We start from the raw sequence: 25,191 nt of genomic DNA on the forward strand, positions 1-25,191 counted from the left end.
TAGAGTGAATTGCCTTGATGTCAGCAACTAAATCTCAAATGGTTCAAATGGTTTAGCTAAAACCAAAAAGTAAATGTGCAGGTACATAGATAGGAAAGTAAATGAGGTAAAATATTAATAATTTGTGAATCCAGGTAAAGATATATGGAATTTGCACTACAATATGAAACTTTCCTGAAGGTTTAAAATTTTTCAAAATAAAAACTTTGAGGAAAATATATACAAAAAATTTAAAACACAATAAAATGACATAACAAAATATGAAGTGGCTATTCACAGGAAGGAAATTGACAGTGAAATCTGAGTGATAATTAAAGTGGCTTCACGAAGATACATAATTAAAGGCATTCCTCAGACAGGACTGAAAACATTGATGGGCAGTTAGTAAGAAAAGGATCCTGTGCTTAAAAAAGAAGAGAAAATTATCATAATCACCACATTGACAGACTAAAGGGAAAATCATGTAATCATTTAAATAAATACAAACGTTCTTTGATAAAATTCATTGTCCATTCATAATAAATACTGGTAGCAAAGTAGAAATTAAAAGGAATAACCTTAATCTTATTGGGTATTCACACACACACACACACACACACACACACACCGCTACAGCAACTATCATGCCTACTGGTAAAACGGTGAATGTTTTCCCTTTGAGACTGGCAACAAGGCAAAGGTTTTGCTATCACCAGTTCTAGTGATATTTGTGTTAAAGTTCTAGCCAGTGGAGTAAAGCAAAAAGGAAAAGAAAAAAAAGAAATAGGGATGACAAGGAATAAATAAAACTGTCATTATTCTCAGATGATATTATATAGGTACAAATCAAAAGAATTGACGAATTTTTTTGGAATTTACAAGTGTTTGGTGAGTTTGCTGAAATCAAAGTCAATATGCAAAAATCAACAAATTTCTAAACACCAAGAACAGTTGGAAAATGAAATTTTTAAAACAATGCTATTTACAGTGGCATTAAAATATATCAAATGCCTCTGAAGAAACCTAACAAAATGTAGACTCATCAAGGCATAGATTCCTTGTTTCAAAATAATATGGAGAAGGTATTGAACTTTCCTTGCTTCTATTTTAGCTTGATGTCTTATCTTGGAAATGGAGCCTTTTTTCTCTCTTGCTCTCTTAGAGAAAAACCCTTCCACCTCCTGTTCAGAGAGCCCAGTATAAAGTCTCTATACCTGCTGTCCTACGCTGACCCAAAGGAAGTCTTCCTATGTATCAGATGTGTGCCAAGCCTTCTCAGGAGGACGTAGGCAGGAAAACTGACTGCTAATCAAAGCTTTACTCGTAAAGTCTACCTAAGGTTGTTTCCCCAGGCTATGGTTGGGATGGAGACACTTGGCAGTTGGAGTAGCACCCACATAGGGTCTCTGCCTGTGGAGAAGTCCAGGTGGAAACCTCTGAAACTTCCTTTCCACACACACACACACCTACCCTCACCCTCTCCAAATAAGATGATACATAAAAGACAATATTACATTCTGGGCATTGATGGTGTAGATTAGTGCCACTCTTAGAGATTTAAAGGATGGGAGGTGGTGGTTGTTTCTATTCTCTCTCTTCTTAATTAGCTGACTTGGCTTCTACAGAAACTAGATGACAACTGGAAAATGACTGTACACTATTGCAAGCTACCAAGCGGTAGCCCAATAGCAGCTGAAGTACTAGACATGTTGGTGTTGCTAGAGAAGATTAATAAGCCTCATGTACGTGATATACAGTCATTGGAGAATACACTTACTTTTGACCTAATCAGAAAATCAGAAACGGTTTGCATTCCTATGAAACAGACAACAATATTCTTTACACTTTCGCTCTAGAACCATGCCCTCTGTCATAACTTGGTCTGAAAGGATCTGGACCATCTGGGCATTCTGAAAAATATCACCGTTATCCATTGCATAGAAGACATCCTCCAGATCCTGTAGGAAGACAGGTGGCTAGTGTTCTGGAGGCCTCAGTAAAGCATGTTTGCTCAAGAGGGTGGGAGGTAAACGCTGCTAAGAATCAAAGATCCAATTCAGTAAAAAGGATGATGTCCACTCAATAGTGACCTTGAAAGATAGTAACAAAGGAAAATCTTCCTGAGGTAGAACTCTGCATGGTGCACCTGGTCATCCACTTTGTGTGGAAGGAGAAGAGAAATAAGCATATATATGGAATCATGAGCGGTGGTGAATGGCCTGCTTAGCTTGTCAGAAGCCTAAAAGAAATACTGGAAAGTCTGTGATAAAAGAGATATTGGATAGAGGCACATAAATAAATATGTAGAGTGAATGCCACATATTGTTTTTTTGTATCACATGTTAATGTCCACCAAAAAAATCCACCACAGAAGAGGTACTGACCAACCATTAGCCAGCCTTTGACTTAGCCACCCCATAATAAGCATAAAGGGCACATGAGCACAATGGCCACAGTGGCAGAGATGGAGGCAATGTGTTGCCCCATAGCATGAACTCCCACTTGCCAGGACAGATCTAGCTGTTGCTCCCTCTGCGTACCTAATCTGCCTGCAACAGAGACCAACACCAAATGCCTGATATGACACTATTCCTTGAGATCAACTGTCTGCCTGGTGACAAGTTGACTGCATTGGGCCAGTGGTTTGTTTGCACAGGAATAGACATTTATTTGGTGCACGGGTTTGCTTTTGCTTTTCCTATTTGTACAGGCTGAGCCAACACCACAATCCAGGGGCTTACAGTATGCCTATTCCACAAACATGGAATCTCATAAAACATATCATCTAAAGAGGGAACCCACTTTACAGTGAAGATGTGTAGGGTGGGCCCATGACTATGAGGTCACCAGGTTGTATTAAACTCACACCATCCAGAAGCTGCCACTCTGACAAGGCATTGGAATGCCATCCTGAACAAAGGTGCGGCTGAAGTACCAGCTCAGAGGTACTATTCTTCAGAGAAGGATGGCATCCTTCAGAATGTAGAATCTGCACCCACTCAGGGACCTTTATAAGGCCCTGTGTCCCTAGTAGGATCCTGGACCTAGGGAGTGAAAGCAGCAATGGTCCCATTTACCATCAATGACTAAGTGGAGAATTGTGTTCTTCCCATCCTTACAACTTTGAGCTCTGCAGGGTTGGAGGCCCAAGTCCCCAGATGGGTGCACTTTTGCCAAGGGACAAAGCAAGAGTCCTGTTAAACTATAAGCCACGCCTGACATCTGAGTATTTTGGACTCCTGTGTCTGGGGAGCAGCAGGTGGAGTCAGCATGTTGGCAGAGTTGATTGACCTCGACATCTGGAAGAGGTAGGGCTGCTGTTGCACAGTGGTGGAGGCAGGAATATGTGTGGAACTCAGGCGACATGCTTTGGTATCTCTTGGAAGTCCTTGCCTAATTGGAACCGTGAAAGGACAAGTGCTGCGTCCCCGGCCTGAGAAGGGCACGGTTTCCAGGGGTTCACACTCCTGAGGAATGAGGGTTTGAGTCACACCACTCCGAGCGTGTCCAGACGTGATTGCTGAGGGTGAGTGGGATTTCGATGGTGAAGGAGGGAGACAAAGAGTTCCACTTGTGGCCCTGAGGCAAATTTACAGTGGCAGGAGTTGTAGGTTGCTCCACTAACGTCACTTTTCTAAGTCTCCCTTCAGGAAGAGATACCCACTGAGGAATTATTGAGGAGCTTTTCCCACAAATGTGTGGGGAAGTGGATCTGCATGGCACAGGGGGTGGACTTGGCAGCCAGGGGAGTGAGCTGCTCAGCTCTCCCTTCAAGATGGACCTGTGGTGAGGAATGCACTCAGCTGATGGCCCCAGCCACAGCGTCTTCAGGATCCACTGCAGCATTTAAGCTGGATATGCTGCCCCTGAGAGCTCCCAGCCAAAGGGAAGTCAGCAGAGGTAACAGGGCCTGGTCCTTTCTGTCCAGCACATTCTCCTTTATGGACAATCTGCCCTGGAGCTCCCCGATGCGCTGGCAGACACCTTCCCAGAGCTGCATTTCCATCTGAGACTCTTCCGACCCAGTCCTCCTTTCCGGTTCTTCCCCTGTCGCAGGTGTCACACCTGAAAGCCTTTACTGACTGCTCCTGCTCCCTCGCTCCTTTGTCTTTCACAGGCGTTTCCTCTATGAATCTCTTGTACTTCTAACTATCTTGGTGTAACATCCATCTTGGGATCTATCTTGAGTCTCAGAGGACCCAAACCAATGCAGCCTCTCTTTTGAGGCCACAGAAATGAGGCCGCTACCAGGACATCACACGCAGGCGGTTTCTGTTCTCTTCAGGAAGAAGTCACTTATCTCTGTCTCTCGCTTCCTTATCATAAACCTAATTTTTAGATCATAAAGAGTGGAGCGCACTGAAGAATGAAATTTTAGTTTTCTCTTATTTTATACTTGGAAAACTAACACAGGCACGGGTTTTCTCCTTTCTCCTTTGACTGTATATACCAGTTCCAGTAAGAGGAGGCAAGGGGCGCTCACAGAAGTGAGTGCTGATCTGCACCGGGAAAGGTCTGATTATCGTGTCATTATATTGTCACAAGAAGCAAACCACAGAGACCTCTATTCCTTTCCCTCTTTGCCAGCTCTGGAAACCAACTTCAGCTTTGTTCAGCCAGGATCCAGAATCAGTTATACTTTTAGCATTTGAGACCTTGCATTTTTATAACATTTTTATTAATGATGAACTCAGAAAGGAAGCTTTTTACAATTAACTTTCCTCCCAACATCCTTCTCAGTTATCATGAAACGGCCATAGCAAAACTATTACCTCTTCTTGATGGAACAAAAAACACACACGAAGTTTAATAACTATTAGAAAGGCAATAGAGAGACAATGGGAAGTCAAAACTAAAATTCAAATTCCTTCCAGTTCTGTACAGTACCCACCATGTGGATGTCTCATGGTACCAGCCTCTTGAGGTCCCAGGTTTCCTCATGTCTGGTTAGAAATGTGTGTGTGTGTGTGTGTGTGTGACACACTCTTGTGTGTGAGAGGATGTGCATGACAAACTTGATGATGAGAAGATGTTTGGTTAAAAGTTAATTTCTTACCTGACAGGTAAGTGACTTGCCAAGGTGACACAATCTAAGTAGACAGAGTCTCCTGACTGTGAACACAATGCTTTGACTTCTGCTGATGTTCCAGCCACATATTTAGGTGTTTCTGAGTGTGCTCCTTGTCCGCGACCCAAGTCCCTACAGGATCATGATTAACTTAGTCTAGTTGCCTGACCGAGATCCGAATTATACATTCACTTTTTAGCATTTGCTGTATGTGATTATTTCCCAAATGGCTCGGATTTCACCACCCCAACCCTTAATAGTCTCTGCAAAAGAAGGGTAAACACTTTGCTAGTAAAAAATTGAGGGTTTATATCATCTTTTATTTTATTACGGTCCACAAATATATACAAATGGAATCATTATAGAATTCATATCTTAAGGCACTTAAGTTAAGGAATCTGTTGTGCTTGCTCTCTTATTTCAGTCATTAAAGCATGAGAAGTAAAACTGCCAATATAATACTCAGTTTGAAGCTTAAAGTTAGTGGAATAAATTAAGTACATTCAGAAATCTCAAGTAAAGAATTAACAGGCTAGAGGCTAAACTAATAATCTTGACATGGTTTGATCATCACTTGGTTTATTCTTAGTACCCATTTACCTTTTTTATTTACAAATCTAAAAGGAATGCAAATTCTGCCTTTAGGGAATGCAATAGCTATTAAACAGAAGAGACACTTCCATTCATTCTCTGTAACTCAGGACATTTATATTGCTATAAAACACTAATCTCTCATGTCTTGAGCCTCTTACTGAGCAGTGAATGTTTATCTGTGCGCAGTCCATTTCTCTTTTGGCTGGGATTTTCTTTCTGGTCCGGGGCACCCTCACTGAGCAATTCCAAGCGTGTTTCCTTAGGCATCTGCAAAACAGGCACACAAACTCCAGCGGACAGATGCTCCACCTCTAATCTGCCCTGCCTCCCAGGGCTGATCCACAGGCCCAAGGACAAACACAGCACAGTGGAGAACACAACAAAACATGATACTCGTCATTCCTCCCTAACTCTGGCTAGTATCTTCCACAGACATTTGAAATGTGATGTCGACATAAAATCTGGGTCCAAGCCAATATTTTAGAGATGTATGTTAACTCTGCTAACATGTTAACTGAAGTAGGATTTCCCACAGAGAACTCCCTTTTTTGGAAGCTCTTTTTCAATGTTTGCTCAATTCTTACACCTGTGATTCTGTCCTGGACAGATAATCATTGACTTCCAGAATTGGTTTGTGCTGTACCAAGATACAGAAGCAGTCCTGTTAGTGAATCATCTGCTCTCATTCAGATGGCTTAATGTTTTGCAGTCTGGAAAAGGACTTTGCTAACTGCACTGGATGTGCAGGCCAGCTCAAGGCACTGAGTGTTCCTTTATGGGTCAGAGTCATAAACAAATTATGCAACAAAGCTCCTCAAGTTTTTTGCCTTACTGTTTCCCCGACCCAGAGAGCGCTTTCTCACACCCGGGCAGCTCAGGGAGAGAACGGAAAGGCCCTCTGTTGGAAGCACATCAAATGCAGAAACTAGGCCACTCGGTGCCAGATGGTTCCCAGGCCCCAGTGGCCGTTGGAAGTCTCTACTTCAGTTCATTTCAGGACCAGACTCTGGCATTGTGGGGCCATGCTGCTAATGCGCCTGTCGATTTTAAGGAGGGGCATGTGGGAATCTGAGGCAGTGTCAGGCGGTCTTCAGAGTAAACAAGAAGGTGTTTAGGACACATATTATCATCTCTCTAGATTTTTAATGCCCTCTTTGTGGGCCTGAGGGGTTTTTGGTATTGTTTTCGGAATGATCCTATAAGAATGGTTCTTTTGCTTTTTTCCTTTCAAGTGGTCTGATACACGCCTTGAAATTTAATTGTGCACTCAAAATTGCAACAATAAGCGAACCCTAGCACAAGTGGTTTTATTCTAAAGGTCATCGTACAATTTTTTAAAATTTGCATTCTTTTTTCATAAATTCCTAAAGTTTTAAAAGTTTCCCTCAAGAATAAAGGTAGCAGACTCTTACCTTTGTTCTGCATGGTGTATTATCAGAGACCACACTCTCAGTTTGGGCTCCAATGGCTTCTTCTAAAACTACATCAAGAAAGGTACAATGGAGAAGACAGAACATAAAAATCTCAAAAACTCCTTTGGTATCTACAGAAATACCCTTAAGAATAAGGAGGTAAAATGCATTTAAAAATGTGTCAGACTGAAAATCGCTGCTTCTAAACTTTTATTGTAGTGTTTCATCGTTATCACTTACAAGTGGCACTGACACCATGTTAGCTATACCTTGGTCACTTTATTCAAAGGAAATTCTTTGGCCCATCACCAATAATGCTTAAGCTCTGAGTTGACTTTTAAGTAATAGTAACAGACGTGCCGCAACCTCTACTCTTTCTTCAGCCGGCCATTCGAGGACTCAGAGGACACGCAGGTATGTGAGGAATACTTGCCAGGTTTGGGTGTTGGTATACTCTTGGTCCAAAGGAAGTGACTTAGTACAAGTAACTCTAGCTGACTCTCGAGTTCCCAAACATTAATTATGACTGTATGCTACATCGATTCCTAGCTTCTCAGCCTTGTCCTGGCCTAAAAGGCTGATAAGGGAGCAGAGAAGTCGAATCTTAAAAATATAACCAAAGCAACAACAAAAATTTTAACATTCGACATTGCTTTATGTAACATGGTTTTACACTGCTATTTTACTTTCTTATATCAACCTAATTGTATAATATAAATAAATAAAAGATAAATTCCTATGACAGGCTATAATTTTGAATGACAAGCTGAAGTTCTCCAAAAAATTAAATTGTAATAAGTGAAATACACAAAATCAAATGATTCGGTATATAGCAAATAATTGTTAACCTATAGACTATAATTTTTATTAATAATGTTTCACGTATTTTCACAACACAATGTTGAAATACTGTACACTGGAGCAGCAGTTCCCAGCCTTTTTGGCAACAGGGACCAGTGCTCTTACGAGAATCTAATGCCTGATGATCTGAGGTGGAACGGAGGCGGTGATGCTAGCGTTGGGGACTGGCTGCAAATACAGATGATGCTTCGCTCACTTGCCCACTGCTCACCTCTTGCTATGCGACCCGGTTCCTAAAAAGGACCCGGTACCGGTCCGTGGCCTGGGGGGTGAGGACCCCCGCACTAGAGCATTTGTGGTGTATAGTACAATGCAGATATGCAGCTTTTTAAAAAGTGAAAACAAATGGTAAAAATAAAACTGTGTGCTATTTCAATAAAAGCTTAGGTTTTGAGTGGTATGAGTACAAACAGAAAATTTTGATTTAAGTAAGAGTTCATGATGTAGTTATTATTTTTCAGCTCTCTTTTTCTAGTTCTAAATACAAAGTTAACACTCATTCCTGCCCTCTTTCATGTCTGTCATGAATAACAAGATGCACAGTCATGTATGACCAAGCGTGGGTTGAAGGTGGGAAGCATGGGTGTTGGGGATAAGGAAGCATCTTAAAAATAAGTGGACAGACCTGTCAGAATCTCATCGAGTTGGTCCACCATAAACTTTGCATCTTCTTCAGTGAAGCACATAGGTGGTTTTATTTTAAGCACATTTCTATGAGGTCCATCAGCACTGAGAAGCACTCGCTTTTCTTTCATCCTAATTAGGAAACAGGAAATACATGTGAGGGCATACAAATGATAACTAAGATTCTATAAGAATGATGTGAAAATAGACCAGTTTACTATTTTGCATGCCAAAAGCCCACATTTATAAATTGCATGTGTCTTAAACTTTCCTTAGTTGGAGAGATGGGAGGAAATAAAAGAAGCTTTCGAGAGGGTGGTTACCCAGAACCCAGACAGAAATGGAGTGAGAGTGCATTTACTTGTAAATAACATGCTGAGCTTCAGCTGTGGCAGGAGTCCTTCTCTGAGGGTCCTTTACTAAGTCAATTCCGATAAAAAGGCCAACGCCCCTGAGGGAGGTAAGGAAAGAAAACTTGACACACATTCATTGTCACACTGCATTGTCACAAAAATTAACACTCTCCTTAGATTTCAGTTTAATTTAAGGCTGAATGTGACTCCTTTTAAGAGTAACTGTAATTAATTCTAATTCAAGATATCAATCCAGTATCTGCAGCTCTTCCTAGTTTTTGTCATCCAGTTTTTTCCCCATCTCTTAACTGTAAAAGAAAAAGGCTTAAAAACAACCTCTTTGGAGTATTTAGTTTGTCAAAACATTAAAGATAATAAATGTTTAATATTTATATGTATACATCTATGCAAAATATTGAGTTTTCCAAGATATTATTTTAAAATAATTTTTAGTTTAAAGTTACTTTAAATTACTTTAAAAGTAAGTTACTTTAATCCCTTCTTTTCATCTTTTTGGTGCTGAAATTATCATAGCTTTATCTTTTAAAAAAAGTATAAAAGTCGGGAAAGATATACATCCAAAATTTAATAGTAGTGATGATATCTTGGGTTCTCAATTAAGAATGAGTTTTGTTTTTTATGTTTTCAGTGTTTTCTAGATTTGGTTTTATGTAATTTATTTTAAATTTATAAGACAAAATATTAGCTAATTTCACGTGGAAAAATGAATAACTACATGACAACATCATGATGAACATACCTGATATCTCCTATCAAACTGTGCTTAGCCTTCTGTTTATTTAGTAACTCAGTAAGATAATTCCCTACTCTTGTGGCATTTTCTTGAAGGTCTTCATTTTCAATTACATCTAGGACGGCCAAACCAATAGCAGAAGATACTGGATTTCCTCCATACTTCAGAAAAAAAGATTAATGAGAAAACATAATAGTTGAATTAGTGGAATTGCTTCAACTATAAGAAATATGGCTCAAACATAAGCAAGCAAAGATATAATTTCAATAAAATTTTCTCTTGTGATATTAATTTCACAGATTTAGAATATAGCATGATTCTATTCATTCAGGATTAAAGGAAAATTCATTCTCCTTTATTCAAATTATATTCTCCTGCTGCATAACTAGTATGCAGGAAATGTATCAGGAAATTTATTGGTTTATCTAAACAAAATATAAACAACGTGTTGGGAATTAAGAATTTCAGAATGTGGTTTAGTGAGGAGGATATAGTTTTCTGCCCTTGAATAGTGTAAAAAGAACTAAGAAATGACATTTTCTTTAAATAATTTACATCCTTAGATAACAAATCCTATTATGTATTGTACAAACTACAATAATTTTCTAAGCTTAAAGCTTATGGCTTTTGGGAGTAAAACCAAGGAAATAAAAATTCAGTATGTCCTATGACAGTCCTATAACTTTTATGGTACTGAATTACCTAAACAGAGAAGTTTAAAAAATTTAAATATGACACAAAACAAAAAAAAATAATATCTGTTAATGAAATCTCTTAACGTCTAGAGTTTAGCAGGGAAGCCACTATCAGTGGAATAATTAATAAGAACATTTGAGGAAGGGGAAAGATACAGAAGGGAAAATGTAAGAATTGTGCCAGATTGATGAAACACATCTAGATTAAAGTTTGGCTAGGGTCCTGGACTGATTAGCTGGCAATATTGAGTTTTAACCTTTACTCTATAGGCAAGAAGTATAGAACATGCATTATTTCTCCCTCTTAGCAGTAAAGTCACAGATCAAAATATACCGTATTGAAATACTCCATCCCCGAGCTGCTGAAGGCCTCTGCAATTTCTTTGGTTGTTACCACACATGCCACAGGGTGGCCATTGCCCATTGGTTTTCCCATCGTGACGATGTCTGGAACAAAGTCTTCGCCATGCATTTGGAAGCTCCAAAAATGTTTCCCGACTCGTCCAAATCCTACCTGAACTTCATCAGCTATAAACACACCCTCTGCTTGGTGTACATATCTGAAAAGCAAAAAGACAGTCTAAATGCCTTCAGGTCGCTGAGAGTCCCCATACCCACCCACAAAGATACAGATTGTTAGGACTTAAAAAAAGAATGTTGTTAACTTGAAGCCTGTAATCTTTATTAAAAATATGTCAGTGCTCAAAATGATTTTGAAATATAATCACATAATTTCCAGATTAGATTTATTCTACATTGTTTGGGTTCGTTCTACTTAAAGCAAACTCTTCTGCAGTATTTTACGTGGGAAGAGAAAGTTGTGAACAAGAAGTAGTGTTGAGCAGGGTTAATCTTACTAACTGGTAAGGCTATGGCAACAGCCAATGAGAAGGCTGTCAGGCTAGGGGCTGAAGCAGAGTCCTGAAAGTCCCCACGATGGACCACATATAAGCCCTTTATTCGCTGGATCTTGGGAACATGGAGGAATTCTGGGAGTCCTGGGGTGGCAGGCACTCCAATGTGGCGATATACCAGCTAGTTTGGAAGTACTTCAATATTTTAACGACCAGTATGGCCCTATAGAATCGTCACGGTGCCCTCAGTTTGACCAAGGGTGCCCACGTTAAGTACATACTCTGCCACTTTCTGGAAGTAGCCTGCTGGAGGAATTATTTGTCCGCCACAACTCTGCATGGATTCAGCAATAAAGGCAGCAATCTATACAAGAGAAGATGGAGTCAAAGTCCATTAGGTCCCCCTCACACCACCTAAAAAAAGAGGACTTCTTATAGAGCAGGTTTAAAAAAAAAAATGGCTGAGAATGGACCTGTGGCAAGTGGCAAATAGGCCATTTGATGAAAAAGAAAAGATGTTTATGCTGGAAAAGCAATTGATCTGAAGCATTAGTTTCCGAAATTCTAGGGTATCAATGAAGCTACCATGAAAAATGGGAGAAAGCTTTCCATTTCTATGTAATTATTTTAAATACAGTGTTTTCATTTGAATCAACTGACTAAGACTGATATTTTGATCAGTCTTGATATGAATCTCTAAAAAATTACCCAGCTTCTGAATACATGACTGTGCTGCCTGTTTCCTCAGCTTGGTGAAATAGGACTGTCTGAGCCTGGAATTTGCACTAATGAAATGAGAGGGTGATCTGAGGCCATATACTAGTTACTGTGCTATACTTATAGTTCTTGTCCTGAACCAGGTTTAACTCAACAGAATTAGGCAATTCACAATAGGAACTACAGAGGAAGTATTCTAGAAGCTAAGAAAGGAGAAATACAAAATGGATAACACTGAACTAAGAAGAGAAAGCATAAAAATATTATGAGATACGAAGTCAAGCAAACCAAGATTCAGTGTTAGCAGCAAAAGACTATGATCTTGGAAATATAATTTTTTTTTTCCCCAGAAGCAGTGTTCATTGTTCATGTAAAGAAGTAAAGGCTATATTTGAAAAGGAAAGAGTATGAAGCTCCCACAACAGGCAGAGCTTCAGTCTACCTGCGCAGGTACCACGTAGGAAGGTATGAGAATCAAATGGGTTAGGAAGAAAAAGAAGAAACAGTTAAAAAATGCAAATGAGTCTCCAGTCATTAAGACAAGAATATCTGAATGGGGAAAAGCAAAGCCTTTATTTTTACCTCAGTTAAGATTTTTTCTTTACTGTCATGTCGATGCCATAAACATGTGTCAAAACACATTAAAACACCACATAAGTAATCCTCAAATGAGCTGAGAATTTACTGTTAAGCTGAGGACAGTAAGGTGAAGCCTGAGAAAATGGAAAGTCTTTTTCCTCCTCTGGAGGATTCTGGTTCTGTCTTAGACGTCTAGTTCCAGGTCGGAAGAAGCTTGTTCTGCTGTGACTTTTACCCAAGCTCTGCGGCTTCCGGCAAGTCAAACCAGTTTAAGGGAAGCACCAAGGCTCCCTGTGGATCCTGGAGACATCACTGGTCCTGAGGCTCCAGGGCCACTCTGCCTCTTCCCTTCCCATCACCATATACTAGCCCCTTGTGCTGCTCTCCATCGGAATAGTTTGTCCCTGGCCTATCACCTTCCTTAATCCTCTCTCCCCTGCCCCTTTGGACCAGATTCTGCATCCCACTGGGAGGTCAGCGTTGGAACAGAAGCAATGATTGTATTTCCAGAGAAAATAAAAATAGATTGTCTTAGAGGTATGACTATAATAACAAGATTTTTGAACTCTGAATCAAATGAAAACGTAACCAGAGGAGAAAAGAAAGAGAATTGAGATCTAATTCTTTCCCATCTCTCCAATGTATCATAGTGATTTAAATCCTTTTTATAAAAGATGTTAAAATGTTTCCAAAGATGTAAACACAAACCTTCCTTCCACTCTCATGAGCTTCTTCAATAATTTTCTTTACTTCGTCTGCATAAGCGCTGGCTGGGTCTGCATGGTCTTCTCTATATTTTCCTCTGTAAGTGTCTGGAGTTGGTGCCTGAAAACATCAAATGATACAGTTTCTCACGATTTGCCTCTTGGACAAATGAGCCTTTAAAATTTGGCATTTTCCCACAAGGGCTTATTAGAAGGGTAACCATATGGACTTAAGTGATTCTAGGTTTTTTAGTTCTGTAACATTTCTGAATTCTGTAAGTACTGAAATCTTTGCATTGTGAACGGGAGCTTGGATTTGCATCCGGACCCTTTTAAGTCAAGACTGCATCCCTATTCACACAAAGACCAAATTCAGATCAACAAGTATGATTATATTATTTGAAAATTTTGATGAATGGAAACTGTATTAACTACTCTAGATTGAAAATAAACCAACACTTACCAACTATATAGCAAATTGTAATCAGTCAGAAAACTAGAGTGCCTTCGCATTGATTCAGATGTTAAAATTCTGAAAGAAGTTATTGATGATTCCCTTAAGAAAGTTACTGATGCTTAATTAAACCAAATGAGTTTTCCTGTTTTAACAACTTGATTGGTTTCTTTATTTTGTTTCCTATTTATTTTAGTTAATAAATCTATATAATAATTTAGCATAGAGCAATTTAATTTTAAGACAGTCATCCACACTTAATTTGACTCTGAATTTCAAGCTGACATCAGTGATAGCAAAAGTAACTAAAGATCAAGGGGCAAGAAAAGTAAAATGATAGTTGTGAATGAATAACAGCTATCACTACCACTATACTAATTCGCCCATTGTGTTACGCATCAATGGATTTTAAACCACACTCTGTCATTAAATAGAGCTTTGACTTTAGCAAATCACATACTGCTCTCTGTCTTCGTTTCTTTTACATGGTTTCATTTCAATGAAAGGATTGGACTGGATTATCACTAGGCATTCTTCCAGCACTAACCTTCTGATTCTCAGATTCTAAAATACTTACCACGTGCACAAATTCTTTCTTGACATCTTTGCCCTTTCCAAATTTATATGGACTGATCTCAATTAAAGACGATAGGTGACCGTGGTAAGCACTGAAAAGAAAAAGAACAGCAACCAAAATTGCTCAGAGAAGGATGTTTTTCTATCATATAAAAAATAGTATTGCATATCATCCAGGGAGAATCTCACCAAGGATGCCAGATTTAAGCATATGAGATCTAATTTTTCATGGCAAGACTGGGCATTTAATTTGCCAGTTCTCTTTATTCATGTAATAAAACATGAAAAGCCAAGTATGTATTCTCGTAGATAATTTTTTTAGCCAGGAAAAAACTTAATTTATTTCAATTATATGTGCTAAATTAGATTAAATGAATGTAAAAAATAATATTTTCTATAGATCCATGAAAAACTTCATACGTATGTATTCTTTAAATGTATTTTATAGTTACATTCTAGTGAATTTAAAAAGTAACTTTATGCATAGAAGGAGCTCAGTTTCTGTTTAGGATGGCTTTCAAATAATGTCTCATTGCACATGTCAGGCAAATACAGCTTGGTAAGGAACAGAAGGTCTCTTCAAGAACTTCTTGAATTGCTCTATGCTAAATTATTATATAGATTTATTAAGTAAAATAAATAGTAAATAAACCAATCAAGTGCTAAGATTGAGAGGTGAGCAAGTGGCTATGAAATTCCTTTCTCTCAATTGAAATGCAGGTGGCTGTGTATTTCCCTTTCTGATTCTTGCCTAGAGATGTATTTGGGAGATCTGGAAAAGAAATTATAAAAGGCCCACGAATAGATTATACAAAGAGGAAGGATTTCCCCTATTACAGATTAAACCATGCTACAGAGCCATAGTAATAAAATTAGTGTGGCTTTGGAATAAAAACAAAGAGAAGGAGAGCTCAGAGGTATTTCCATACATAAGTAATAACACAATGGACTCAAGGTAGATTCAATATTTGGAGTAATTATAAAGGTAGTAAAAGAAAATAAAGAACATCTTAGTGATCTTGGGGTTTGGGAAAGAGATACTAAGAAAACTTAGAAAACACAAACCATAAGATAAAAATTTTATGTATTTGATTCGATGAAACTAAAGATTTCTGTTGAAGGACACTAATGACAAAGTTAAAAAGATATAGATAGGGGAAAGACGTTTGAAATGCCTCAAACTAAGAGATGAATGCCCAAAATGGTGATTCTCAATTCTGCCAGTATATTAGGATCATTTGGGAAATTGAAAAATCTATACTGTTTCCTAGAAATCACTTTAAGAGATTCTCTTTAATTGGTCTGGCATGGGGCCTGGACATTAGTATTAAAAAAAAAACATAGTCAAGGTTGAGATCCTCTGATCTAGATTATATGAGCAACAGCAAACCAACAAGAAAAGGATGGAATCCCAATAAAAAAATGGGTAAAGAATATGAACAGGTAATTTTCAGAAGAGAAATCACAAATGCATAATAAATATATGACGAGATACTTAAACCCATAAATAGAAAATTGCAAATTAAAACAACATTGATATCATTTTATAGCTATTAGATTGGTGGTAAAAATTAGAAAAAATTAGAAAGCAGTATACTATTAGATTTGGGTGAGGATACGGAAAATGGGAAATTTCATGCACTATGTAGTGTTGCAACCATTCTGGAGATGGATCTGGCAGTATTTAGTCAAATTGGTTATGTTTATAATACCCTTATGGCCTAGTAATCTTGTTTCTAGGTGTTTATCCCAAAGAAATTCTCAGAAAGGTCTATAAGGGCATATGTGCAAGGATGCTAATTGCAGTGTTATTTATGATAGCTGGGGGTAAAAGGCAGTCACAGTATCCAACACTGGAAGGAATGATAGGCAATAGTTCCACCCATGTGGTCCCCTATAGAAGCCACTCAAAAAATGTAGCTATTGAGAATGTGAAATGCAGCCATTCTGAATTGAGATGTGCTGTAAATGTAAAACACACATTGGATTTTAAAGGAAAAAAGAGAGATAGATAAAAAAAAAAAAAACTTCGATATCTTTTATATTGATTGCATGTTGAAATGATATTTCAAATATAATGGCTACTAGAAAACTTTAAATTCCCTATGTGGCTCACATTATATTTCTATTGGACAGCACTGAACCAGAAGAATAGAGGTACACCCAGCAACGTAGAATCTTGAAAAAGTGCCAAAGGAAAGAAGCAGAATTAGCAATGTTTATAAAATTAAAACAGAGGCACATAAAATAACATACATTTTACAAGAACACAAACATAACAGATATACATTAGACACACTAGTGTTCTACAGGTAGGGGAGAATGAGAATAAAAGAGAAACAAAAAATCAATTGTGGTAGCTCCCTACCCCCAAAGATGTTCCCATCCGAAACCTTGGAACCTAAGAATATGTTATATGGCAAAGGGGATTTTGCAGATGTGATGAAATTAATATCTTGAGATGGAGAGGTAATCCTGGAGGTCCAATGTAATCCTATTTTCATAAGTGAAAAGAGGCAGGGGGACGGTGGTCAGAGACATGGAGGTGACATGAGGATGGAAGTAGAGGCTGGAGTAATGTAATGACTGCCTCTGAAGATGAAGGAAGGGACCATGAGCCAAGGAATACAGATGGCCTCTAGAAGTTGGACAAAGCAAGGAACAGATTCACCTCTAGAGCCTCCAGAGGAACCCAGCCTTATCGACACCTTGATTTTAGCTCAGAGAGACCCATTTTGGACTTTGACATAGGAACTTTAGTAGAATGAATTTGTTTTGTTTAAGTCTCTAAGTTCATTACAACAACAGTATAAAACTAATACACCAACCAACACATACAGCGAGAGAAGCCTGCAGAGGGCAAGAAATAAGGTGCATGCTCGATTCAACCCTTTGTGTCTGAGATTTAAAAAAAAATCTCCTTCATAAAGATGGAAATTGTTCGATTTCTTGTTTAAAATGTAATAAACTCATGTTTGAGAGGTAAAATTGAATAGTGACTGTTAATAGTCATAAACTAATGAAAAACTACTAACTTTTACTAGGCTGCATCTTTTCTTTAAAATTTGTTCTAAATTGTTATCTTTTAAATTACTTACAGTACATAATCACAATAGTGAAGTGAATGCTTGAATTTTTAAGAAACTAATCATATTTTTATCTCGAAAAAGATTGAGTTATACATTGTAGTGGCTCAATAAATAGTTAATATGTGAAAACTAAGCCCCGATTCATATAAAGCTCATCTGGCCATGACCACAGCACCAAAAGGAGCCTGCCCTGTTTTCAGGTTCTTGAAGGAATTAAGTATCCTGCAGGCCTAACATGGTCTTAATACCCTAATATGTAGTAAAAATCACTACGCCACATATCTGCGCTCTTCTACATATGTTTATGGTATTAGTATGGATAGGATCAGTACGGTTTTGTCTCGGAAGAAGCTTCTTGCTTGGAGATCTTTTACCCAACACTTACTGGTCAAGAGTGATTACATCTTGGTGGCCTCTGAACTGCCGAGCCAGGCGCAAGGCTAAGTCGTTGGCTTCAGATCTATAAGATAACAGAGAAGGAACAATGTGACATAAGCTGTTTTAAAAATATTTCAAAATTTTAATTAAAAAGTTATAAGATTCTAGTTAAAATGGTCTCCTCCTCATCCAAAGGGTATGCTAGTTCCAAGACCCCCAGTGGATGCCTGAAACTGCAGATAGTACCAAACCCTGTATATACTGTGTTTTTTCCTATACGTACACACCTATGATAGTTTAATTTATAAATTAAGTAGGAGATTAACAACAATTACAATCAAACACAACAATTATAACAATGTACCGTAATGAAAGTTATGTGAATGTGGTTTCTCTCTAAAATTATCTTATTGTATTGCATTCGCCTTTTCATTCAAAGGAAGCACTTATTGGCTTCTCTTTGATATATCCAAATTACCAGCACCACTGCTCTTGTGCTTTGGGGACTTATTCAGTAAAATCATGATTACTTGAACACAAGTACTGCTACACTCTCAGGGATCAGACAGTCGATCTGGTCACTGAGAGGGCTACTAAGTAACTACCAGGCAGGGAGCGTGTGCAGTGTAGATACACTGGACAAAGGGGTGATTCATGTCCTAGGTGGGACCGAGCCAGATGGTGCGAGATTTCATCATGTGACTCAGAATGGCACACAATTAAAACTTATGCATTGTTTATTTCTGGAATTTTCCATTTAATATTTTCGGACTGCGGTTGGCCATGGGTAACTGACTGCAGAAAGTGGAATCCTGAACAAGGGGAAATGATTGTATTCAAAATTTATTAAGAAATAAGCTGAACTTCTCTCCTTCCCCTTTACTCTTGGCTATCCAACAGTCTCACTTCATCTTTCTAATACAAGTTCCCTCGATAAAGAATGAGGCACACAGAAGAAACACAATACAAATGAAGGACGTGCTTTCCATTTTAAACTTTAGTTTAGTTCGGCCACACCAGTAGGTGACTAACTTTGAGGACACATTATAAGAAGCCTGCCTTAAGCCTGATCCATCCCTGGAAGGAATGGAAATGTGAGGGCTCATTGACTTGGCTACTAAACTCTGTTATACTGGCCCAGACTTGGCTACTAAACTCTGTTGTACTGGCCCAATATTTGATTGAGTCTTTATCTATAAAATGAAGGTCGTAATTTTTCTATCTGGTTCAGAGAGTCTACCTATACTACTCAGACACAAAGGAAGAAAAGAATCATTGTGGAATGTTTTCTATCTGGCCATACATCATTCTAATTGTTTTGTTTGTTCTCATAACTACTTTGCCAGGCAAGTATTGCCATCCCTTTTTTATGGATGAGGAAATAGCCTCAGAAATTATGTGACCAGAATAAATTCTCGTAGCTAATAAGAGGCAGAGTCAATTTTCAGACTGAATCCTGTTTAACTTCAAGATCATTCTTTGTATTATCCTTAGCTCTATCGCCTCCAAAAAGTATTATCTGGGGTTTTTCCCTCTTTGACAGCATAGGATTCTTTAGCAGTGAAAGTCAAATATTACGCTATTTAATTTATTGAAAGCAAGAATGCTTTATAACAAAATATCTGAAGTCTGTACAAAGAGAAAAGAATGATCTTTCGGTTAAAAATTTGCTTTTAAAATGAAAAGAGAAAGGTGAACCACAGAATCATCTAATCAAACATTTTCAGAATTTTTAATAGTCAATTTCAACACATACATGCATATATATCATTTTTAAATATGAATTTATACTGTATATCCAGATTTATTCACAATGTGACATTTCATTGTAAGCTTTTCACATGTCACTAGGAATATATTTGCAAAACATACTTTTTAATGTTTGTACAGTATTCTATAGAATGGATAGATAATAATTTGAATTTGAAGTTAAAAGTTGGACCGTATCTATTCACTTGAATTTATCCCTTCCTTCTTTGTTTTTGTGTTGCAGAAATATGTTCAATTGCCTAAGGAAACAAATCAATCAAAAATCTTACAAAAGTTATAGCTTGTTTAGTAGAGTTCTTTCTGTGTTAAAATTTCATGTTTTCAAAGAACTACCTGGGCTCATGGATACTTTAGCTACTTATTCTACTGCCTGAAGAAGTGAGGGTCATTCAACTAGTTAGGTTTTCTCACGTGAACACCAGACTTGATTATTTTTGCCATGGTTATGACCTAAGTATCTGCCCTTTGAGGATACTTAAGGGGATGCCTTCTCCATCTTTCACAGAGGAAGCATGGCAATAAAAAGTTGAGTGGCATGCATGTGTTAATCAACAGACTGTTGTTATAGGCTGTGCTCAAAAGCCTTGGAACATGATGTCTGGTGTCCTATCTACAGCAGACTCATGGAGTAAAGCAGAAGAACCAGACTGGTCTGGTCCCCAGTGTATGGTTACTTAGTAAATGGCAGGAATGTCAGGAAACCTTTTTAGACAGCTGTGCTCCACCGCAAATCAAAAAGAAAAGGTATGTGCGAGAGAGTAATCAAAGAGATTGCTGGGAATGAGATGGGTGGGAAATCGGGAAACATACCCTGAATTTGTAAAATAGCAAACAGAGAGTTTCTCTGGCAGGGTTGCGGAAAGGCGCTTGGCGTACTCCACAATGTTGTCGTGGAGGAATCGAGAATTTGTATTTAGCAGTTCCATCTGTTTCAGGGCAGCTTTGAGCACTTCTGGGTGACAATGTCCCACTAAAATTGAAGAGACAAAAGCCAAAGACATGAGTTACAATACTAAATGCCTGGCAAGTGAGGGGGTTTCTGAAGCAAGGAAACAAAAGTTGAGCTTCTTTTTGACCCACATTTTGCTGCAACTTTCCTCTGCTAGGACTCTGGCTCCGTTCTGCAAAGGAACTGCAGCCACGGCAATTCCCGGGACAAATAAATATTAATGGTGCCAAGTCTGCCTTACTCCATAAAGGTTTCCTTCAAGACACAACAAGACAGGACAGTTACCATGGGCGACGTTGTTGATGCAGTCCAAGTACTGTTCGCCTTTCTCATCAAACATGTACTGCCGCTGGGCTCGCACTATTTTGATGGGATCCGCAGCAAAGAAAACTTTGCATGAGGGCCTAGAAATAATGAAAGGAAACACTCTGGTCTGCTAGTGTTTTTCCTTCTTCACGAAGGTCATGATAAGTGGAAAATTACAATTACATAAAGGAAAGGGAAAACACAATCTGAGTGACATGTTGTTTTTTTTAAATTTCTTATCAGCCAGGAACCTTTTACCTTAATCCCCCATTCGTGACACTGCTCATATTTCTTATGCTTGTTATATAAAATTTGCCATGATTTGACAACCCTATTTAGAGGCAACTAGGATCAACTCTGACAGCTCTTATTATGCACACCAATAACTAATTTTCCTTTGGAAAATGTTATTCTATCAGGAAAAACAAACAAACTTTTTTTGAGGCATACTATATGTCAGGAACTGACAAATATTACAAGTTTTATTTCATTTAATCCTCTCAACAATTATACGAAATAGGAATTATTATCATTCTCATTTTTATAGGTGAGGACACTGGGACACAAAGAAATTGAGGGACTTGTTCAAGGTTACACAGCCAGTAAGTGAGAAAACCAGAATTTGAAAGTAGATTGTCTTATGTCATGCCTAAGATAATACTTGCTTGCTTTCTCTCTAGCTCCTTTTAATCTAATTTATAAAGAAATAAATAGCACTAACGGCTAAATACAAATAATTTAGTGTTAAATACTATGAAAGATTTCATGGAAGATCATTTTTATACCTTTGAGTGGTTTTTGTTCTGTATCAAATGGATTTTCCATTCTTAAGTAATAAAATCCAGTTATTCTTCTAACCCCCTAATCCACTCTTTTGAGCATAATAAAGTGATCCACATTTTTGGTTATTTGAATGAATACTTGGAGTGTAAATTTTAGCAACATAGAAACATCGCAAAATTTTCTGATCTTGGCTCTATGAACATTTAGAAACTAAAACAATATATTATTTTTATTTTGGTGATTTCACATGCACAAAAAATGCCACACACATTAGAGGTAGTTTACAAGGTAGATACTTATATATTAAATTGATATGCAATTGTTTAGAAAGTATTTCGATGGTTGTGAATAGGTCATCTTGAATTTTAAAACTGCCTGAGATTAAGTGTCATCAGCTAAAATAAAACTATTTCATGAGAATTTTTATTTGTTCAAGCTCAGTTGTTAGTTTATACCTACAAGTTAAAATCCAAAGAAAACCTTTGTTATGAATAGGGGTGAAAACTGCAGACTTCACCTTGGCTCAAAGACTTCACCTTGGCTCGTTTATGTACTTTCCTCCTTGACCCTCAGATTTCGGGTAAAGTTCTTTCCGTCAGTTCATGGCTACCTTCTTCCTTTTACAGAATTTGTTCCCTTCATGTCAGAAATCATTAGGTTTTCATTGAAATCTAACTATATAGGATTGAAAACTAACAGAAAGGAGTAATGATTAGAAAAAAGGTAAAGGGGTGATTGGGTAAAGGGGAGGAATCTGACCATTTTGACCTTATCGCGGGGTTCAGAAAGCTCTAACCAGCCTTCTAAACCATTTAGAAAGCTCTCAGGTTGATATCGGGAACTTCACTATGAGAAATTGCCCATCACTTCTCCAAGGAGGACCCTGGTTCTTTTCTTTCTTGTGTCTCCCAATTTTATCTCTGTTTCTCTCCCCACTCCCCTCCTCCTCTCCCTCTTCCCTACTGACCGAAGCAGGGCTTGTTAATTACATGTAAATATTGCAGACCCTTGGTTTTACAAGGGTCAGGGGTCGCAAAAGGCCACAGTCATTCATTTTTACATGTACCTTTAAAAAAAAAAAAAGATCACATTTATTAATCTCATTTGCTCGCTCCCGTGAAGCAGAATGTTATTCCTACCTTCATAGAAGAGGAAATTAATTTGACAGAGGTCACACAGGTAACATGACACCCAACTAGGACCAGAGCCCAGGTCTGACAGCGTTCAGTCCCATACGCTCACCAGTGTATCTCCAAGTCCTTTATAGCCCGGACAAAACCAACGTAGACTTGAGAGAACACTGCATTTTTAAATTGAAGTGAGGGTGCAGCTTGGGAGACTCAGCAGGGTAAGTAGCATCTTACCCTTAAGAAGGTTGTTTTAACGTTCTTGTACTAGCCGGGATAACCCTTCACCTCTTAACCAAGCTGCAATAAGTTCACTTTAAACAAAAGTCAGAATTAGTTTGTTTTCATAGCCATCATCAAAAATATTTCCGAGTTCATAGTATTGAATAACTTTCGAGTTGGTGTGAGTGGTACCCTTCCTCCTCCCAGCGCCCATCCCTGGAACGGCGTTCTCTTTCCAGGGCCATTAACCCACAAGGGTCAATTCCGGCCCGCCTGCAGCCCCACTCCTACCGGGGCTGCAGAGCCGGGACCGCGCTGGAGCCGGCTGGGAGGTGCCCTGGCCGGCGGCCGCGCGCAGGCGCTCGGGGCCGGAGGCTGCGGCTCGCCGTCTGCTGTCAGCCGGCCTCGCGGAGCCTCTGCGCGCCGCTCCCGGCTTGCCGGCTCCCTGCCGCGCGCTTCAGCTCTCAGCCGCCTGCGCCAGTTATTTCCCTCTCTCTGCGCCTTTCGTTGGGGCTGGGGAGCCCTTACCCGATATGCTTCCTCCTCAACGCTAGAGTGTCCTTCTTGCAGTACAGCTCGCACATGGTGGCGGGGCAGCCGGGCGCTCCCAAGGGTCTCCCCTCTCCCGTGTGCGCGCCTCCTTTGCCAGCCCGCAGACTGCCTCGGCAGCTGGCCTCTCCTCCTGTAATCCCTCGTTGGGTCCCTTTGCCCCGGGCTTCTGAGGTCACTGGTGGCATCAACTAGGGAGGGTCATCTCCTTTTTAAGTCTTGCCCTGCCTTTGCCCTTCCCCAAGCCCCACCCTCCTCCTCCCCTCCTCCGCCGGATGGCTGCTTGGCAAGTCACTGGAGTAGCCACACATTCGCCCCCCACCCGCCGCTGCGAGTCTGACTCCTGTTCCTGCCCTGCCAATGCTCATTTCTCCTCCCCATCCCTCTTACTTCTTCTGTCTCGCCTTTTATTTTCCTAACTTTGCCTTGCCTTCACCTTTCTTCCTCCTCTGCCTGTGAATTCCCTCCTTCTCACTTTTTTCCTTGTTTCTCTTTTTGTGTATCTCAGTATTTTCTTGTAACTATTCAAAGACAGGCACTCTCTGCAGATAATCAGGACTGAACAGTCATCTCCATTCTCACACTGACATACTCCGTTACCAAAACCTACCACAGCTCAACAAAAGTAACAAGTCTTAAGCCCTAAGGATAAACGGTGGACTCAGCCTGCTGTTTGTTGGGAGTAATAATGTAGTGTTTCAAACATCCGCCTTAACAATAATTGCACTTCTAATTTCTCTAGTACTAATCAGATTACAGAACATTCACGTGATTTATCTGGTTAAGTCTGAAAAACAGCCGCGAGGGATGAGCATGAGCATTATCATCCCATTTAACATATGGGGAAAGTGAAGTTGTCCCTGTTCCACATTACACATCTACCTGGTGGTGAACTTGGAATTCATTCCTAGGTTTCTTGACTTCCTTTAAGATGATCTTTCATACTGATCAAATTTGAAGTTAAATATGTGGACAGAGGGGACACTAACAATTATATTAAATCATTAAATCTAGTTCTTAAAATTATATTAAATCTAGTTCTTAAAAGAAGAACTAGAGATCATCTGGTTTAACCCTTCTGTTCTGTAGATAAGAACAGTGAGGCACAGGAAAGATAAAGGCTTATTCAAGGTCATGCAACTACTTAGCTATAGAATTTAGGTCCTTTCATTCTGTGTTTTGAAAGGCAGCAGAGAAAGCCTAACTTATCTATAACGACACACTTGGTAAATGTTTGCAAATGACCTTTCTCTCGAATAAAGTTGTTAGTTTACATTAACGCACTGCAGGAGTAGCAGAATTGCATTGTCTAAGACAGGCTGAGAAATAGAGTCCTATGAGGGACAGCGTGTTAATAATTCTAGGATGGAAGGCACTTTAGAAATTTCATAAAATCCCAACCATGTAATCTTGGTATAGTTCCATACCTAAAAGATGTTGCCAAATGTATGTCTATTTCAAACCACTTAAATCTGGTGAAGTCACAGATAGTCACTCTCCCTCTATAAACCTCCGGTGGTCCCTTGTTATTCCCAGTGCTTTATAATATGTCCTTTATATAATGCTAGACTGTCCTGGGTTCTAGCTCAGAAACTATCTGGGCCTCTTGACCTTTTGGAGGCCAAATTTCTTTGTATTTAAACACACACACACACACACACACACGATCTCTCTGACTCAAAGCATTGTACTAAGGCTTAAAAGAAATCATGATTGTGGAATGTTTATCAGGAATATTTAGATCTCATGCTCTTGTCTTCTTGGTCCTTTTGTGTTTTTTTTCACCTGACCTCT

At 38.9% G+C, this 25,191-nt stretch overlaps 1 protein-coding gene across 2 annotated transcripts; it reads right to left on the reverse strand.

Moving 5' to 3' along the window:
* Positions 1–5,352: 5,352 nt before the first annotated feature.
* On the reverse strand, positions 5,353–23,432 carry ETNPPL (ethanolamine-phosphate phospho-lyase). Of its 2 annotated transcripts, none has more exons than XM_006918910.1 (13): positions 23,377–23,432; positions 20,696–20,814; positions 20,272–20,413; positions 17,699–17,773; positions 14,226–14,316; positions 13,199–13,315; positions 11,476–11,558; positions 10,675–10,900; positions 9,652–9,806; positions 8,900–8,989; positions 8,540–8,670; positions 7,054–7,121; positions 5,353–5,908 (listed from the first exon to the last, which is right to left on the reverse strand). In XM_006918910.1, the coding sequence occupies exons 1-13, from the start codon at positions 23,430–23,432 to the stop codon at positions 5,780–5,782; spliced, it is 1,482 nt and encodes a 493-aa protein (XP_006918972.1). In that variant the 3' UTR covers positions 5,353–5,779. The 2 variants fall into 2 exon arrangements, with proteins under 2 accessions (XP_006918972.1, XP_006918971.1); XM_006918909.1 differs by having other exon boundaries at positions 20,272–20,431.
* Between the last annotated feature and the right edge of the window lie 1,759 nt (positions 23,433–25,191).

This window comes from Pteropus alecto, unplaced genomic scaffold (genome assembly GCF_000325575.1).
Source record: "Pteropus alecto unplaced genomic scaffold, ASM32557v1 scaffold5, whole genome shotgun sequence".
NCBI classification, from domain to species: Eukaryota; Metazoa; Chordata; class Mammalia; order Chiroptera; family Pteropodidae; genus Pteropus; species Pteropus alecto.

Bases quoted from the DNA above. Each gene is read 5' to 3' on its own strand.
- ETNPPL (XM_006918909.1), bottom strand. From the start codon at position 23,432: ATGTGCGAGCTGTACTGCAAGAAGGACACTCTAGCGTTGAGGAGGAAG. The intron at 8,671-8,899 runs GTAAATGCACTC...TTTCCTAATTAG, and splicing joins GCTCAGCATGTTATTTACAA to GATGAAAGAAAAGCGAGTGC. The intron at 7,122-8,539 runs GTCTGTCCACTT...TTCTTGATGTAG, and splicing joins ACTCGATGAGATTCTGACAG to TTTTAGAAGAAGCCATTGGA.